At 42.2% G+C, this 18,436-nt stretch overlaps 1 protein-coding gene across 5 annotated transcripts in view; it reads left to right on the top strand.

Annotated features, from left to right (window-relative positions):
* The window catches only part of LOC129169493 (serine/threonine-protein kinase PAK 3), a 33,254-nt gene that overhangs the window by 11,185 nt on the left and 3,633 nt on the right, over window positions 1-18,436 (top strand). The window contains exons 2-15 of one of the 5 annotated variants that reach the window (XM_054755976.1): window positions 5,320-5,513; window positions 5,632-5,732; window positions 8,643-8,796; window positions 8,881-8,918; window positions 11,520-11,582; window positions 13,342-13,500; window positions 13,586-13,760; window positions 14,481-14,550; window positions 15,901-15,949; window positions 16,042-16,154; window positions 16,340-16,457; window positions 17,817-17,916; window positions 17,997-18,193; window positions 18,275-18,412. In XM_054755976.1, the coding sequence (XP_054611951.1) occupies window positions 5,342-5,513; window positions 5,632-5,732; window positions 8,643-8,796; window positions 8,881-8,918; window positions 11,520-11,582; window positions 13,342-13,500; window positions 13,586-13,760; window positions 14,481-14,550; window positions 15,901-15,949; window positions 16,042-16,154; window positions 16,340-16,457; window positions 17,817-17,916; window positions 17,997-18,193; window positions 18,275-18,412 (1,647 nt within the window). In that variant the 5' untranslated portion in view covers window positions 5,320-5,341. Of the gene's footprint in view, window positions 1-5,319; window positions 5,514-5,631; window positions 5,733-8,642; window positions 8,797-8,880; window positions 8,919-11,519; window positions 11,583-13,341; window positions 13,501-13,585; window positions 13,761-14,480; window positions 14,551-15,900; window positions 15,950-16,041; window positions 16,155-16,339; window positions 16,458-17,816; window positions 17,917-17,996; window positions 18,194-18,274; window positions 18,413-18,436 lie in introns of those variants that run through there. The other 4 variants (XM_054755977.1, XM_054755981.1, XM_054755978.1 and 1 more) reach the window with 4 other exon arrangements.

Below are 18,436 nucleotides of genomic sequence, written 5' to 3'. Positions count from 1 at the left end.
TGATTTTTTTGTTCTTAATAATTTTGGACCCTCCTTATAAGGTCTTTCAAATAAACTTGCTTCCTGGGGGACTGGGGTCTTTTGCTGTAAATTGATACCGTATTCCCTAAGAGGGTGGAAAGTGAGGAATCCCGGGCTTTATTAGGGGTGTCACGAGATACGCCGCTCATGAGATGAGATGATGCACGAGAATGGGTCAATGAGAACAAGACAGGAAAAGGTTTTATCATTCCTTTTAAGAAAAATACATGACTGGACAAACAAACTTTATTTAACCGAGTCACAAAACAAAGCAGGTGCGTTTTATTGTCCTACAAATTGACGCTAAACCATATTATTGTCAACAATGTTCTGATAATATATAATAATAGTATATCATGCCACGAGTGGTGTAAGCCACTGTTTGATCCCAAATGCAGAGAGGTGATCTCCACAGGAGTAAAAAATCCATCCAAAAAAGGTACACGGTCCAACAGAAAGAACGGGGCTAAGCCGCACAAAAAGGAGAACACAAAACGCTGCTATGAAAAAGGTCTAGCAGTGAGAAAAATACTATACAAGAAGGAACTAAGAGCGCTGTTGAAAAACCAAGCATGAGAGCCAACAAGAACTGTAGCACAAAAAGCAAGTCGCTGATGGAGATAACCAAGCAGGAAACATACTCACAGGACAGGTCATTCAACTGACCAGAAAGCTGCTTCACACACGAGGAACAACACGAGGCAAGGTTGAGCGGAGAGCGGGTGAAGTCCAGGGAACGATCTGGAAAAGATTCAGCCTGACTGCCAGGCTTAAGGAGGCCAGGTGGATAATTGATTGCAGGTGTGCACCGGTGACTCCGTCTCTGCAGGACCAGCATTGTGCTGCAACAGATAGCAGACAGACGGCAGCAGAGCAGCAACACAGCACATGACACATGATATAATAATGCAGTATTTCCTTTAATATGTGACCCTAATGAGGAGAAGCGCTATAGAAAATGGATGGATGGATGTAATCTTTCACTAAAGTTGTGGAATTGGTGTTTGTGACTTTTCTCGCAGGCAATTTGTACATTTGGAGCATTTCTTGAAATGCTGGCTTTTCAACTGTATTAAGGAGCAGAATTTTTTTGCTACGTAGCAAACACTTTCTAACCATAACCAATTTTGCGCTGTTCTGTTTTTATCCTCTTTGCCTGCCAGTGAGTGTTGACTGTTGGAACGAAGGCTGGAAAACTGGGTCGGGTATGGATGGATATGTTCGAGGTGGGCAAGTTCTTTTTAATTGCTTTTTTTTGTTGCCACCTCTTTCGAACAAATTCGACATTCCGGCTCGTTCGTGTTGATGATCTCACCTTGCTCATTTTGGTTTGAAGCCGGAATATTGCCACAACGGAGCTGTGGCATTTGGTTTTGCAATCATCTTTTCCTCTCCTTATTACCTTGTTACCTTGCACACACACTCTTCTGCTGTGTGTGTGGTAGCGGCCCTGCCTCCTCCCACAGAGACTAAATGACTTCATGCACTTGTATATGGAACGCTGTTGTTCTATGAAGCATCTAGGTGCTGAACCAAAGCACAGAGTGCCTCTTTGGAGACGAGAGACGAGGAAAACAGACACACACCTGCACATCAATATATGGAGACAGGCAAAATGATCAAGTTCATTTTAATTTATCGTGTGATTAATTCATTTCTTATTGCGAGACTTTTTTTTTTTGTAAAAGAGACATCTTGTGACACCCCTAGTTTTTATTGAGTGCTGACTTTTGTGTGTGTTTTTTATGTGTCACAAAGGAGGACATGCTTGATTCAGGATGAGGTACATAGTGATGTACATGAGAATCACTTGCACGTCATCAGAGTTGAAAGTCATTATGTTGTGTTGCTACCATTGATCAATTTTCCCTCGCTTTATAATTGGTGACCGGATAGGGAACCCTATTGATCGGGTCTCAGTTACAGTTGACGTATTAGTACAGGCACGGTGCATGACCAGTGCGCTCACAATGACGCCTTTATCAGAAGGTTAAAAGATGCCAGTGACACATGAATTGAAAGGTGAGTCACAATATAGGTATAAGTTGTTCTCGGTTTACGGTGTTTCTGTGTTATGACATTTTGTGTGGCTACAAAAATGTAATTTTGGTCCGTAACCACGATACTTAAGTAGTTCCAGCGCACGCCGACAGAAGAATACGCGCACGGCACGCAGCACAAGAATACAGTGTGTGCTTTGTGCCAGACGGATGAATACAGCATGTTCCTGTTCAGCCACACTTAGGAAAAATAACACCACTTGGTTGACTTGTTACATTTCAATACGTCTCCCAAGCGGCAGCGCACCAAAGAAAAGGAACGCCATCACCATGGACGTGAAAATGAACATCATAAAAAGATCAGAGAAGTGAGACACACATACTAATACTGGTCGCTTTTTTGGTTCCAACCGCTCGACTGGTGCGACCATCATTAAGGATAAAGTAATATTGAATGCTCGAGGGGTCATGAATTCTGTGCGCTGTTACAATGGGATCTGGGAAGAGGAGGTTATTCTTCCAGACAAGCCTGGGACAATTTTAAGAAGGTAGAAAGAAATGCAAGACACCTACAGGGACAAGAGTAAGGAAATGTTCATTCTTTATTACTTTTTCCATTTAATTCTTGTATTTGATTCATTTAATTATCGTATTTAATGTTTTTATTACTGCCCTTTGTGTTCAGTTTACAGTATGAGTGACTTAGAAGTTAATTTACATATAATTTAGGTATAAGAGCCGACTTATACTCAAACTCAACTCAACCTGAAAACCACCTGTAAAATTCTGACCTGTTGCCGTGACAGCTTCCCCGCCATGCTGCTTTAGAATGTACACATTGTGACAAGCAGGAAAAGACTCACTCATTTTATGAAACAAAGCAAAAGGAAAGCCACATGTTAACAAAAATGAATTCCAAAGTTTGGGTATCCTCCATTGCTATGCTTTCCTGTTGTAACCATCAAACCTGACCCACTTCTATCTATCATTTCATCAATCGGCCGTTGGGCACACACAGTGCCCGTTGATTCTTAATGATTTTATTAAGACATTCTTCAATTCTATGCTGACTGTGCACCAGTGCACAAAGCAAGGTCCTTAAAGACATGCTTAGATGAGGTGTGGTAGAGATCATGCTAATCCGCAAAGGTTGAATCGAGGCAACTGGGATTCTTTTTGTTCGTTGTAGACCTTTCATCCAAAAGGCTTCTTCAGTTTTGAATGGCTGGTGTTGATGCCTGTCTCATGTAGTGTATCTTTGCATCCGCTCAAGGTCTCCAGGTATTTCCTTTGAAATGTCTTTGAGGTCTGCATTGGCAAACTGTCTTGTGCACAAGGCAGCGCTGATCAAATCAGTGGGTTTCCTGCCAGCTCCACTCCCTGCAGAGCTTTGAGTTGAGATTTGACACCTTTTTGTGGTGAGAAAAGGGTTGTTTTTCTTTCACTCTTTCCGTCTTGGTGGTGACATCACAATCCCTCTCACCCTGTCCATCATCTCTTTCTGTCAAAGCTGCTCGAAAAGGCCCTTCCACTCGACTGTCTTTTCCTCACAGTCTGTGTCTGTTTTCTTGGGCATCGATGCTAGAGAAGCTCAGTCTGGATGGACTGTCCTGTCAGAATTTGGATTAGAGAGAGGAGGAAGCCACCTCACGCTCTCCCTTAGTCTAAGTTCATACATTGTGATTGTTAAAGTCATGTGGCCATCAAAGGAGTAACTCTGCTTTTTTCTTTAGCTTTCTGTGACATCTGTTCAATAAGATGGACCACCGTCATGCATTAGTAACTGTCATAACTTGTGACTAGGGATGTCCGATAATGTCATCAGACTGATATTATCATCCAGTACAGGCCTAAAAATTAGATATCAGATCATATTGGTTTTTGGTATCGCCAATATTGAGTTTGAAGCGCAAATGAGACCTCATTAAACTGTGCTTATGAGTTATTCAGGCTTTGCCCACTCGAATACCTATTTTTCCTACCTATTTTTTGGCTTGTCGTCCACAAGCAAAAGTATGTTTTTCAAAAACTGAGCTTTTGGAAAACACCAGCTTCGGTGTATGCGTGTGGATGGGGTACAATTTGCAACATAATTCTGTGTTTAAACCTCATTTAACAACAAAATATGAGATCATTGACTCACGTTAGTTTGATTCCGTGTAGCGGTAGACGTGTGTGTGCGCCTAACACGCTTTGGTGATGAAAAAAACATTCATGTTGCTGATTTTAAAGATAACGTACACATCATTGTACACCTAATATATCAGGATATTGATGTGGTTGCTTTTGTTTTTCTGATTGGCCAAAATGCGCATGACATCCATTTTTTAAAAACTCCACTCGTGTGGAGTGGGGCAAATGTGCGTTTTTTTGTTTGAACACAACCTAAAGCTTTTATGACAGACATAGTTTGACCTTGGAGCAGATTATTTCTATTCCCAGTACTTCCTACAGGAGTCGTTGTTTTGCGATCTGTATAAATTGGAGGTCAATCTAAAAGTGTCCACTGCTTGGAGCCAATTTTTCCAGATTTAAAAAATGAGTCAACAGAAAGAGGTGCACCGTTGTTTGTCTGGGTTTGTACATATCTTAGATTCCAGTTTAGATTACAGACGGGAACATTTTGTTTTGTGCATCGGAGACGGACACTTAGAATAGTTTTAGATCACCACATGTGCGACTTGGGGGATGCAGAGTGTACGCTGTCTAAGAGCTCAGGCGTGGCTTTTGTTTGCTAATGTAGGTCTCCCACCAAGGGGGCGGCCAGGCTGGCCCGCTTTTCTGGGACAGTCGTGCGGCACATCACATGATGGGCTTGGCCTCAGGGTGAGGCAGTGAAGGATTCTAACATGCTCGTGAGATGACTGCATGGACGGATGTTTGACAATCCTTAATGTCAGGTTGTCAGATGGGCGATGTTTCATACAATAACAACATTCAACTTTGTGGGAGCATCCCAGACTCCGAGCTGATGTTGCTGTAATCACATTCCTGCTGTTTGAATGCCAAAATAGGCCAAACTCAGACTACTACTGCTACAAGGATTGTTAGTGCATCAGAATACAGTGTGATCTGACTGACATGACAGTCACGTTACCCCAGTTCTGCTGCCTCAGAAAGCAGTCGAGTAGAAAAGGAACTCACAAGTTTACCACACTACCCTGACTGGACCTTTGGCACCATTTGGTATGTGTCACAACCTAGGAAACAGGAAGCGCTGTTGATCTGTTTCACATTTATTGTTCTAGAGAGAAAACATGATGTTTTATGTTGAAACCTCTCTCTGTCTCTCTTCCAGGATATTGTGAGTGCTACTAAAGATGTCTGATAGTGTCGATATTGAAGAGAAACCACCAGCCCCTCCCTTGAGAATGAACAGTAGTTCCCGAGACTCTTCATCAGTGAATCCCGCCTCTAAACCGCTTCCAATGGCTCCCGAAGAGAAAATCAAGAAGGTGCGCCTGCGCTCCATCTTCCCCGGAGGAGATAAGAGTGAGTACCCCGCGCCGCGTGTCACCTTCACGCTCCGTTTGCTGTGATTCACTTTGACTGCACTATATGTGTGAAAAGACTAGAAATGGGCTAACAGTATGTCCACAATTTTGTTTAGCAAACAAGAAGAAGGAGAAGGAGCGTCCCGAGATATCCCTTCCCTCCGACTTTGAACACACCATCCATGTTGGCTTTGATGCTGTAACAGGAGAATTCACAGTGAGTGTCTCATGTCACTTGATAAAACAGAAGCTGATGCGCATTTCGAAACATCACACTTTCATGAGGAAGTTCCATCAGGTCATCTGATAAAATATTTCAGCTGACTTCCGGTGCTCTGGTGAAAGCTCCATTCAGATATCTTATACTTGTATGAGCAAATGCTTAGTTTTGAAATGTGCATCTCTGACAAAGTTAATTCCACATCCAGAATTCTTTATTAATCTAAAGCAGGGGTGTCCAAAGTCCAACGTGGCCATTTGCAGCCCACCGCTGTTTTTTTAAATACAACTGCTGCAAAAAGTATAGAAATAAGGCTTAATTTTACGGTTTTACAAATGTTACAAGAAATCCCACTAACACGGGTAAGTATTTAATTTGAGAACTATAACAGTACGATGCGATGTAGCTAGGGATGCACCGATCCACATTTTTTTCACTTACGACCCAATCCCGATACCTGAATTGGAATATCTGCCAATACCGATACAATTCCAATACCAGAACCGATGCCGTATTTAATATCAGCAAAATATGTAGCCACAAGAATATCATCAAACGTAGCTGTCTTTACACGTGCACACACGCGAGCGCTCACCCTGGCGCATTCACAACTTACCAGTTTGTCGTACAACACAGAACTGTTGACGTGGCGCCCTAACTTCGGGGTCGCTACATTATCATTATTATTATACGGCCTATCCGTACTAAATGTTAGGCAGCGGTCTTCTCCTTGCATGTGAGAACCAAGCAAACGCACAACATCAGCATGTAGCCTGAGGACGTATTTATTGATCATGACAGCCTGCAACTATGAACATCACATCACCATTCATCCATCCATCTTCTTCCGCTTATTCGAGGTAGATTCGCGGGTGCAGCAGCTTAAGCAAAGAAGTCCAGACTTCCCTCGCTCCGGATACTTCATCCAATATTATATTCAATATTAACCTGTGTCCACCTATAGTTTTGAGGCCGGATTATATGGAAGTTGTGTGTAGAAGCTAGCCGCTGTAGCGACACAAACAGGGCACCGCCAACTTGCACTGGCGTCACGTCTTCATGCTGTATCTACGCAGTACATTTAACACGTTGTTATCACATGTTTCTAAATTGTTTCCGACTTGGGGTGAGTGAGATGTGTTTTCTGCGGGGAAACAAAACCATTTTCAGAGAAAAAAAACATTGAAATGAAAAAAATGTACAAATTCATTTTTGGGTTAGGTTTTGGGTTGGGAATGCTGAATGTGGAGATTCATTGTACTAGTATTACTAGTATAATGTACTAGTATTTCCCCATAAAACTATCAATAATAATACTAGATTTGCTCCTTCGTGTAATTTTCCAAAACACAATAATAAACACGATACATAACAAATAGTACATTGTTTTGTTTGCCATGCTCTGATCCTGTCACACTTGCTAATTTTGTGGATCTGCTTTCCACAAAGATAGAATTTTATGGTGGATAAAAAAAAGTCTTCATCCATTGCCTAAAGCTATTAAAGCTTTTTTCACACATGGCAGCCAGGAAAATAGTGATGCTTCTTACATGTGTCATGATGCACTGTTATTAGAAACTGCAAATTAAAGCCACAAAAAAAAAAAATGTAATACCATTAATATTCAGATACAACTCTGCTGTGGTATGGTACGTAATGCACTGTCCATGTGAAAACGTGTGTGTGGAGGTGGGAATCTCTGGCCACCTCACGAGTCAATACGATTACGATTAAGAGGCCTGCGATGCGATGATAAAACAATTATCGATGCATCTTTTTTTGTGATCATTTTTGTGTCATTTTTGTGATTACTCACTGTGTGCTGCTAAAACAAAGCATATTTGTAACGATCCACAATTAAAATAAACATGAAACAGATTCATTTACTTCCATTATCTTTTAATGATTGGAATGGAGTATTTCCCATTGTAGAGAACCAGCAGGAAAAGCAAAGTGCACCAATAGCAGCATGTACTGTATAAACACAACAAACTTCAGTAAGTAAACCAACATAAAAAATCTGCCATTATTCACAAATAAATAATTGACTTCTGAATTCACACTATGTAAAATCCCGAGCATAGAACCTCTGACAAAACAATATTTTTGCAAAAACAGCTTTCATACAATACATCGATTTCTGTACCAGTGGCTGTCATACAAGAATGATGCTTGCAGACGTCAGTATATTATGAATAACCAAAAAAACTAGGCTGCCCTTATTCACATTTGCAATGTCAGTGAAATAACGTTGTATCTGAGGTCCTAAGTGCACAACAAAGCACGAAAGCCCTGGTTCTCAACAACCGAATATGGCCACAAATCCTTCACAATAAAAGTTGCAATCGGCTTTGCGATTGGCTTTGCCTTTTCTGAGTTGGCTGGAAAATTAGTAAATTATCACCTTCTCGGTGGTTCTCTGGTTTGCAGCGACTTTAGCGGGCTGTTCTTCCTCCTGTTTTGGGTGGAAACATGCTATGTTTCTCATAGTTGTCGTGTTCCCAAACTATATTAAGCTTGTATGACAAAGCCTGCATATTGTCTGGATCTTGTCCAGCTCATTTTTTACCTTCAACTGCGTGAAAGCCAAAGTCCAGGCTGTGCGGGTCGGAGTTTACGCTCATCCGTTCTGGTAGCGTCTTACACTTAAGTGCACCACCATAAATTGTCCGGGCAGCACTTCCGCTTTCCGTGTTTTTGTTCAGTTTCGATTGTTGACATTTAATTAATAATCGTCAACGTCTGCATCGCGATGCATCTAAGAATCTATTATTTCCCCTATCTCTAGTGCATATATCTTACAACTTGCGCAAACTAAGCTTTAAGCACGTTTTTTTCTTAGCATATTCGTTTTAAAAAGCATGCATAAACACCTGCTTTTGCTTTGACTCCTGTGTGTCCGTGAAGGGCATCCCTGAGCAATGGGCGCGCCTCCTACAGACCTCCAACATCACCAAACTGGAGCAGAAGAAGAACCCACAGGCCGTATTGGACGTCCTCAAGTTCTATGACTCCAAAGAGACCGTCAACAACCAGAAGTACATGAGCTTCACCTCAGGAGGTATACATAGCCCCCATATGCTCTATTGAAGAAACATGTCCTTGTTTTTCATTTGATTTTAATGAGAGCATGTTTCTGTTGCAGACAAGTCAGCACATGGGTACATAGCAGCAAACACTCTGGTGAGTTGTGTTATAATTCAATAGTTTCTTCTTTAAAAGCCCATTAATTATTTTTTTTTTTAGTTCCACGCTATTTTTACTATTGATTAAGAAAGGTAGGGGGGTTGTAACACACCTTATTTTGATTATACAGTACTATAAGACATTTAGACTTCCTAAATAGAGGGAATCATATTACATTTGATTTGTGCTACAAAAGTCAGACAGGTAAGTTTGAATGTTTTGCGCATGTTTCATTGTGTTGCTCTAAGTACACGAGCTTCCCTTTAATGGGCAAATTGTGGACGTTCCACTCAAGAAACCTTTACTGTAATTCCCCCAAACTGTGCAGCCATTCCAGTCATTTTTGTGCTCAGAAACAGAGCCTGCTGTTTATTTTTCCAGTCTTACTTAACAAGATTTTGTAGTACAAACAATAGATGAGCCTCAGTGGAGGCTCAACTGCATGGAGGAGGACTCCCGCTATGCTGACCTCATTCCTGGCTTTGGCCGGAGTAATCTATGCTTTTAATGCCTTGCCCTGCACACACGCTCAGCCGGGTGAAGAAGTGCAATCCCGAGTCTGGCGAGGAGGGGATTCTCCGCCGCAGGCCAACCACACTGGGATCATGCAGGGTTTCTGCTTGGACAGTGCGAGTGAAGGGCCAGCAAGGGTGGCAGTGAGGCGAAAAGGTTGCGTGTGAGAGAGTATTTGAGGGCGTCTCAGACTGTCATAGTGATTCTGAGCCCTGCCGAGGGGGCTCTGCTATTAACTTGTGCCATCGCCTGTCTGTGACCTCAGTGTGCCCAGCAGGCTGAACTATCAACCAGTGTTGTTTTACTTTAAAAACTTACTTTTGTCTTCCATTTTACACCCGCTGCCATTGTGTGTTGTCATGCTCAATAAGACCACTTGCACACACGCAATTGTGATCAGAGCTGCCCGACGCAAAGTGGCGCCCCGGGCGAGATTTTATATGCCACCCCCTTTCATTGGCGATTTACATATGCGTACAAAAGAAATTGAATAGCATCGTTTTTACCATTTGTCAGATAACGTGTCACCCAATTTACATGCTTAAAAAAATAAATAAATAAATACAAACACAATATACATTGTGTAATAACTACAGGTATATGCAAAAAAAGATTTAGATAGACTGTAACGTTTATCTAAAATTATTTACAAAAATGACAAACACAGAATTATTGTTACCATTTGTAGTAATAATAATTGGGCATTGCTTTACATTTGAATCAATGTGAACTTTTCCATTTTAAGAGTTAATAGTAATAGCTTCTTTAAAAATATATATATATATTTATATATTATATTATATAGCATATTATATAGCATGCTGGAGTGCTTCCGGGTACCCAGCATGCATTGCAGCGCTTGTTGTAAATTGCTAGAATGACATGTTTAGCGCTACATTATGTTGTTTATCATTCCCTGTAGCATTAGTAGTTGCCTTGTGTGTGTTACTTACCTGTTGTGTATTTATCCCTTGAATCTTTTACCTTGCACTGTGACTGTAGGTAGTGTCTGCTTAGTGACCCTCCTTGTTCATTTCGTTGTTTGTTAAACTCGTCCGAGTTCAGTTCCGCTACTGCTTTGCTCGATAAAAGAGTAGCATCCTGTTCAATGAGTTGAAACCGCAAACCACAATGTTAAGGGCGACTTTGTACCCAATTTTTTGGCACCCCCTGGAGGCCACAGCAGCATTTGGACCAGCCGGGTCTGGTTGTGATACGCACTCAGCAGTAACAACACCGGCAGTATCCAGCAACATGTAGTACAATAACCGTATCACGTGTGTGTTAATTACGTCGTGAAAATGCATCATTTGATATATTATTTGTGTCATGAATGAGAGAGTCCAGATATTAGAACCAGCTCCTAGTGTGGTATACTAGAGTGCAGTACTACACCATTGTAAACTAGTCCTGTCAAACTAATCTTGAATTAATACCCCTCCAATCCCAAAGTTATTATCATTATAAAGGCAGAAATGAGAATTTAATTAGGACTGACAGAAGTGGTAGGAATATAATAATAGAAGTTGATTATGTTTGATTGAAGTTTTGGATGACAGAAAACATAACAATGTTTTTGTAAATAATCTTAGCTAGATTTGCATTTGAAGGGTTTGCTGAGATTTAGGACTTACAAGTGTAATACATTAGAAGCAAGTGTAGAATTTGATGACGTATTAATGTCATGTGATTGATGTTGACAGGCAAACGGGTATCGTTTGGACATTCGGTCATACATATTTGTGTAGATTTGGATTTTTTTTGTTAAAATGCATCTATTATCACTTGCAGACAGGACAAACAAAGTATGACCCCGCATTGTCATCATAGTACAGTTTTTAAATGTATTCATTTGCGCGTCCAAGCACAGTTAAAGTTAAAAAAATCATCAAACATTCCCCTTGAGAGACCCTCTATCACGCGTGCTCGCCTCATGTTGCGTCCGGAGCCAATCTTTTGGACCTGATGTCCGCCCCTCAGTAGCAAAACCCCTGCCCTCCCCCTCCCCCAGAAGTCCACTCACTCTTCAACACTGTGTGGGTTTGTTTTGAGTAAAATCCTCCCATTTTCAACCTTCACATTCAGAATCGACTGCTGTCATCTGGGCCTCCCGTCAGCCTTAGAACCTGCAGCGCATTATTTGACAAGGTAAATCCTCCATATTACTATTCCACATCTCTGCATTGGCTTTCAAGGTCAATTACTGGATCTCAATTACGCCCACTGCAAATACATTGTAGGAGATCTTTTATTTTCGAGGCATTTCCACTCTCTGTATTGAAATCTCCCAGGGCTAGTCTTCTGTTGAATGATGTCAAGGGTGTACTAGTTAGCATCTCCTGGTGGTGGTGGCAGGGCAGGGGCGCATGCCACAGAGGGTTGTGTTGACTTTGAAACTGCATGTATGAGCTCATGTTCTTTCCAGTCTGACTGAGAACTCTCCCTTATAACTTCATCGCCATTGACAGCATAACCGCATGGTAAAGAAAAAAACCAACATATGTCACGACTTGCAAATAGCCAGCCTCTCATCCATTGACTCAGTCCTTCTCGGAGCAGGTCACAGACCCATTAGGCCTGAACGAAAGGACTGGGTCTTTCTTTCTTGTTTAATCACCAGAACTAAGCTGCACTGCTTCATCTATGCATGACAAGACTGAAAATGGATGTTTCCATTCCATAAGAGGAAGACGATCCAAGGCAAACTGACTTTTGGATGTGGGAAACAAATCCTCAGTGTTCGGCATACTAAATATGTCTGCCTTCTGTGTCACAGTGTGGTGCAAACCCAGGATGGCTGCCGGTCATCTACGCATTGTATTTTACTGCAGTGTCGCAGCATGTTTGCTTCACTAAGCATACTCAAACACAGAACAGGGTGTTCCCTCTTAGAAAGTGCATTCTCATGGTTCTTGGCACATAGAACCAAACCCCTCTTCTCTGATAAAAGAAGTGCACCTTTTCCTTTTAGCTCGCACTCCACTGCAAACACTCTCCTCCATTGGTAGCGCAATTGTTCCTGACAGTTGTGCTGCCGCACATACGGTATGCTCATTTTCTGACCACATGTATCTCACGTTTCAGCAACCATTTTTATACAGTATTTTCAAGGGGCAATGCTGCAAAATGTGTATATAATAGTCAGTGTACAGCAATGTAGGTTTACTATCCGCACAGCCATTATTGTCTGAATATGTTCCAACACAAAGTACCAAGATAATTGTGTCTTGCCTCCAGTCAAGCATGGTAGCGTGTTGGTCTGGGGCTGCATGAGTGCTGCCGGCACTGGGGAGTTGCGGTTCATTTAGGGGAAACATGAATTCATATACTGTGACATTGTGAAGCAGAAACTGGGCCACATGGCAGTTTCCCAACATAAGGAGCCCGAGATGACCTTGCTAACGAAGGCGAAGGTGATGGAGTGGCCAACCTAATTGAGCCCCCGTGGGGCATCCTTAAGAGGAAGGAAGGTGGAGAGCAGCACAAGGTGACTGAACATCCACCAGCCAGTGTTGTCATCACAGAGGAGTGGAAGAGGATTCCAGTAGCAACCGGTGCAGCTCCAGTGAATTCCATGCCCAAGAGGATTAAGGCAATGCTAGATACCAATGGTGCTCACACTTAATATTCACAATTTGGACGTGTTTGTGCGGCTGTGTGAATAATGAGTTGAGTCATTTTCAGAGTATTGTAACTCTAAATTGCTTTCCAAGCTGTACATTGACTATTATTATATATAAATTATATCCTAATTTCACGTCCATAATAATGAGGGGTGTACTCACTTTGGTGAGATACTGTATGGTGATCTAACTAGCTTGTTAATGACTAACTTGTCATTTCCACTGAGTTTTTTAATGTTGGTGATATTCCAAAAACACGTGTTACACATGTGTCCATACTGTAGGGTGCCAAAACATCAACTTCAGAGCCCCCGATTGCTCCGCCTGTGTCAGAAGAGGAGGATGAAGAGGAGGAAGAAGAGGAGGAGGAGGAGGAAGATGATGACGACGACGACGACGAACTGCCGCCGGTCATTGCGCCTCGACCTGAGCACACCAAATCTGTGAGTAGTTTTTTTTTTTTAGCACAATAAAATGTTGCGGTGCAAATGTTATCGTCATGACTGCGACTCTCGTGCGCTCTTGCAGATCTACACGCGCTCAGTCATGGACCCCCCCAAGCCTCCCACTCCCATCAAAGAGGTTGTGACGCCACCCGAGTCGCAGGTCCAGCCCGACAACACATCGAACACAATGTATCGCAACACAGACCGCCAGAGGAAGAAGTCCAAAATGACGGATGAGGAGATCTTGGAGAGACTCAGTATGTGTCTTTATATGCATCTTTATTATATGCCTTCTTCCACTACACGTGTTTGCTAGCACTCTCTTATGTGTGTTTTGTATCACATTCACTAGCCACAGCATAAGGGAATGTACAGACATGCAAATTCCAACAGGATCTGGTACACCCGCAGAGAGAAGGCATTTGCATGAAGGCCGTGTTTATTTAATAGGTGGCCACTATTGAAAATGGCTTAAAAATGAATAAATATATAGAAATTTAGCATTTCTTTCCTTTATTATTGTGGTTGCAGTACTGCAAAATTGCAATGCATTATACTGAGAGGTATTTCTAATATTTACCGGTATGTTATAAGTGTTTTTGGGGAGGAAATGTTAAGAACACATCCTAGTGTGATGCAGTGCCCTTCTAAATGTGCAAACTACAACCAAACTACAACCAAATGAGTAAGATAAATGAGTACCCCAGTGTGCAGGAAGGTGTACCTAACGTTGTGATCGGTGAGTATGCAAACACTTTTGTGATCACTTTCAGTCACTGATGCTCTCCAAGCGATGCATTCTGAAAAAATTTCAGGCTCATTTATAAACATGAAGTGGCTGCCCTTAAAGGCAAAGTGCGGCTACTCTACACTCATGTATTTAAACCCTCTGTGCACTCTCCCTCCCACACACACACACAAACACAAATACATAAATACAAAACACGCACAATCATTATGCATGTGTTTTGTCTCTGACTCAGGGAGTATTGTGAGTGTCGGGGATCCCAAGAAGAAGTACACACGCTTTGAGAAAATAGGACAAGGGTAAGTCTGTCTATGAATGGAAACTATTGCGAGGAAGCGCCTTTGTTAAAGAGTAAATCGCGATGTCATTTTGTTTAATGGCTATAAAAATATCACTAAACCGACTGTGACAAGTGAATGAAGTAGGATTCCTTATTTATAAATGGAATATTTTTGTAGTTAGAGCATAGAAAATCAGTTTACAACCATCTAAATGGAGTTTTTAACATTATTAGAGCCCTCTAGACATGAACTAACACCCCTATAGTCACCGTCACACTCGTATTGCCCAGTATAGTAGACATAATAAGAGTAAATAACTCGTGCTCATCTGTGTTACTATAAATGTGTTCTCCTCACGGGAGCTGAGTGGCGGGCGGACAGGAAGTGATATCGGTGTTCAGAGTTGTGTTTTATCTTGGTGTGGATTACTTTTATATACCTATTTTAGTTCATTTCCTCATTTTTATGCACAAAAATGCTTAACATAAGCAAAACATATGTACATTTTGTTTTTGTTTTGTTGTAAAAACCGATACTAATATGAACCAGTATGAACCAACCTGATTTAAATGTATTTCAACATTGTGTCGTGGGCCAATAAAAAACAAGCTGCGAGCCACAAATGCCTCCCAGGTCGCACTTTGGACACTACTGCTCTCTGATGATAGGCACACTCTGCTGTTTTAAAGTATAAAATAGGCAAAGGTCTTCTATATGACGGGGGCGTTTTGCTGGTTTTAAGTACCTATTGCAGTCACTTAAAAGCTTTGAACAGATCTCGTAGGTAAGTGTGAGGCCGCCGGTTGAATACTCTGTTTCATGTGTTAATACTTTTCCTCCAAAAGTATGTTTCAAAGAATTGTAACCCCCAAAGCTTCTCGCATTTTCACTTCACTGTGGTCATCGATCATTTTATATTTAGAACTGGGCTTCATAAAAAAAACTTAAGAATGGACATCCCCATCTACCATTGTTAGCTGGCATTGTTAAGAATTCTTTGGAAAAGAGTACCAGTATATTGTATAATAGGCCCATGTGTCTCCAGTGTGGTTATTAACTAGGAAATATGACGCTGCGGCTATGTTGTAGATCATTGTTATCATGTGGCAAATGCAAATTCATTTTGCTCCGAAGCAGATTCATATGAATTAAATTGGGTCAAAGCATCTTCACATTTCCCGCTACCCTAATGACGACAAGCGGCGTAGAAAATGAATGATTGAATGAATGAACCTTCACATTTCCTGTGACGGCATCACTAAAGTATGATGATGAATTCCTGATCATTTCAATCCATATTGAAGCATATAAAAGTTTAAAATGAACTAATAAGTTATTGATGTATTTTGGCTCTTCTTTTGTTTCTAGAGCTTCTGGCACTGTGTATACCGCCATCGACATAGCAACAGGCCAAGAGGTAAAGAAAAATCATGGCCTTAACGATTCAAATGTTGCCTGTCCATTGCTTGTTGTTGTCCATTCAACCATATATTGTCCTTTTCTCCTCAGGTGGCCATCAAGCAGATGAACCTGCAGCAGCAACCCAAGAAGGAGCTGATCATCAATGAGATCTTAGTGATGAGGGAAAACAAAAACTCTAATATAGTCAACTACCTGGACAGGTCAGTTTCATGGCATCAGTTCAGTATATTTCATTGACAACATTCAAAATAGGGGGCAGCATCTTATTGCTGGTTAAGTTACATGACTGCCTGCTGCTGTTAAACTATTGCAGGCCAAACAGGTCATAATTGACTCCCCTCTTGTCACTGAAGGTCCATTTTTCTTTTATATTTGTCTTTTATAGTTACTTGGTAGGAGATGAACTCTGGGTGGTGATGGAGTATTTGGCTGGTGGTTCGTTGACAGATGTTGTGACCGAGACCTGCATGGATGAGGGCCAAATAGCAGCAGTTTGCAGAGAGGTAACATATACATTGAAAGCATTTTTTTTAACTTAGTTGCACCAGTGACTTTGTAACATTTATTCATGTTCAAAAGAAATGAAACAATTAACATTGCTATAGGGTTGTACTATAACCCTTCGTTCCAACTGAATCTTCATTATTTGTAACCCTATGTTTTCCCTTTTATGGTAGGATTGGATGAGTTTGGTGTGGATTTTGGTCCGTAAACGCGACACTCAATTGTGAACTAGTTATAGCAGAAGAATGCACACTGTGCGGCTCACACACACCCACACTAGTGTCAACACTCGGCGGTTGCGTCCATCATTAAGGCTAAAAATGTGATTGTAACGTGTACCCAGACGTTATAAGGATGACAAGGACATGGTCCATCAACAATCCAAAACAGCATCAGCCGTCATCCCCCGCACACATTGATCATATTTCAGTACATATTAGTTGGTAAGAAACTTGTATTGTTAGTCAAAAGGATTATTTTGTATATTTAAGCTTGCTTATACTTTTGCAGAGTAAAACAGAGATCCAACATTAGTAAAGCGGGACTTACACCCCGACGTACTTGCTGGCTACGTGCAAAAATGGGGAACAGACAGGCACACTGCCTGCCCGGATTTTCCAACCCGCAGACAGCACGCAAAGCCCGTAGGAAGAAAATTGGGATGCAAATTATTTTCTGCATGCACAAAGGAAAACCTTGCACTCAGCCTGGTCGCAAGGCGGAGGAGGAGTGCGTGTGTCGCAAGTTTGAAAGTACATTGTGTACATTGCTCAAGCACGGCAGCGGCTCCTCCCGTGGTGGGCGACTCCTCCAGCTGTACACTCTGGTTCTCCCGACCTCCGTGGACGCACAGCGGCTGCTCACATAGTGTACCCGACATTAATGCGCCTTGCCCGGCCACGGCAGGCGGCTTCTCCCAGCCAACACTCTGGTTTTCCCGACCTCGGTGGACTCTCGGTCGCTGCTCACATAGCTTATCTGACATTAACGTACCTTAACCGGCCACGGCGGGCGGTTCTTCCCGCAGTACACTCTGATCACGATGGCCGTAGGTGCCGTAGGAAGCCAATACGCCCATGTTGCAATCGAAGTGAGACACACGGAACATCCACAGTGAGTGAAACGTACGACAGCCTTACATGAAGCACAGCCCCTACTTCCTCTACGTGCCGGCTACAGCCAACAAATTTCCCCAAAATTGCAGCGCGTCGGTCCCGTGTAACCTCTGATCTCTGACACACAGTTTCCAAAAGTCTTCTCAGAAGTTGGAAGCTGATAGTAACTCCCATTTTTACTTGTCCCAATATTTTTGCCTCTTAGGTGTATCATGCATTGATTGAATTCCTGTTTCTCTGCAGTGTCTTCAAGCGCTGGATTTCCTCCACTCCAACCAGGTGATCCACAGAGACATAAAAAGTGACAACATCCTTTTGGGTATGGATGGATCTGTCAAGCTGAGTAAGTTATTTGTTCTTTTATCTCAGAATGATTCGATCATGCGTTCAGTTATTGAGTTTCCCCTGCGTGTCCCTCTGCAGCCGACTTTGGCTTCTGCGCCCAGATAACTCCAGAGCAGAACAAGCGCAGCACGATGGTGGGAACGCCCTACTGGATGGCACCAGAGGTGGTGACCCGAAAGGCGTACGGCCCAAAAGTGGATATCTGGTCTTTGGGAATCATGGCCATAGAAATGGTGGAGGGGGAACCCCCATACCTGAATGAGAATCCACTCAGAGTAAGAGATAAACAAGCCTCGTGAAAGATGATCAAGTATTTACATTTTCTTGTTCCAGCTTGACCAAATCTATCTATACAGGCCTTGTATCTGATAGCTACCAACGGGACACCAGAGCTCCAGAACCCGGAAAGACTGTCCTCCGTTTTCAGAGACTTTCTCAATCGCTGCCTGGAGATGGACGTGGACCGCAGGGGTTCTGCCAAGGAGCTGCTTCAGGTAATAGCGGGATGAAAAAGTCCT

The sequence above is a fragment of the Dunckerocampus dactyliophorus genome, chromosome 16 (assembly GCF_027744805.1).
Source record: "Dunckerocampus dactyliophorus isolate RoL2022-P2 chromosome 16, RoL_Ddac_1.1, whole genome shotgun sequence".
NCBI classification, from domain to species: domain Eukaryota; kingdom Metazoa; phylum Chordata; class Actinopteri; order Syngnathiformes; family Syngnathidae; genus Dunckerocampus; species Dunckerocampus dactyliophorus.
This window is presented reverse-complemented; position numbering and strand designations above follow the sequence as displayed.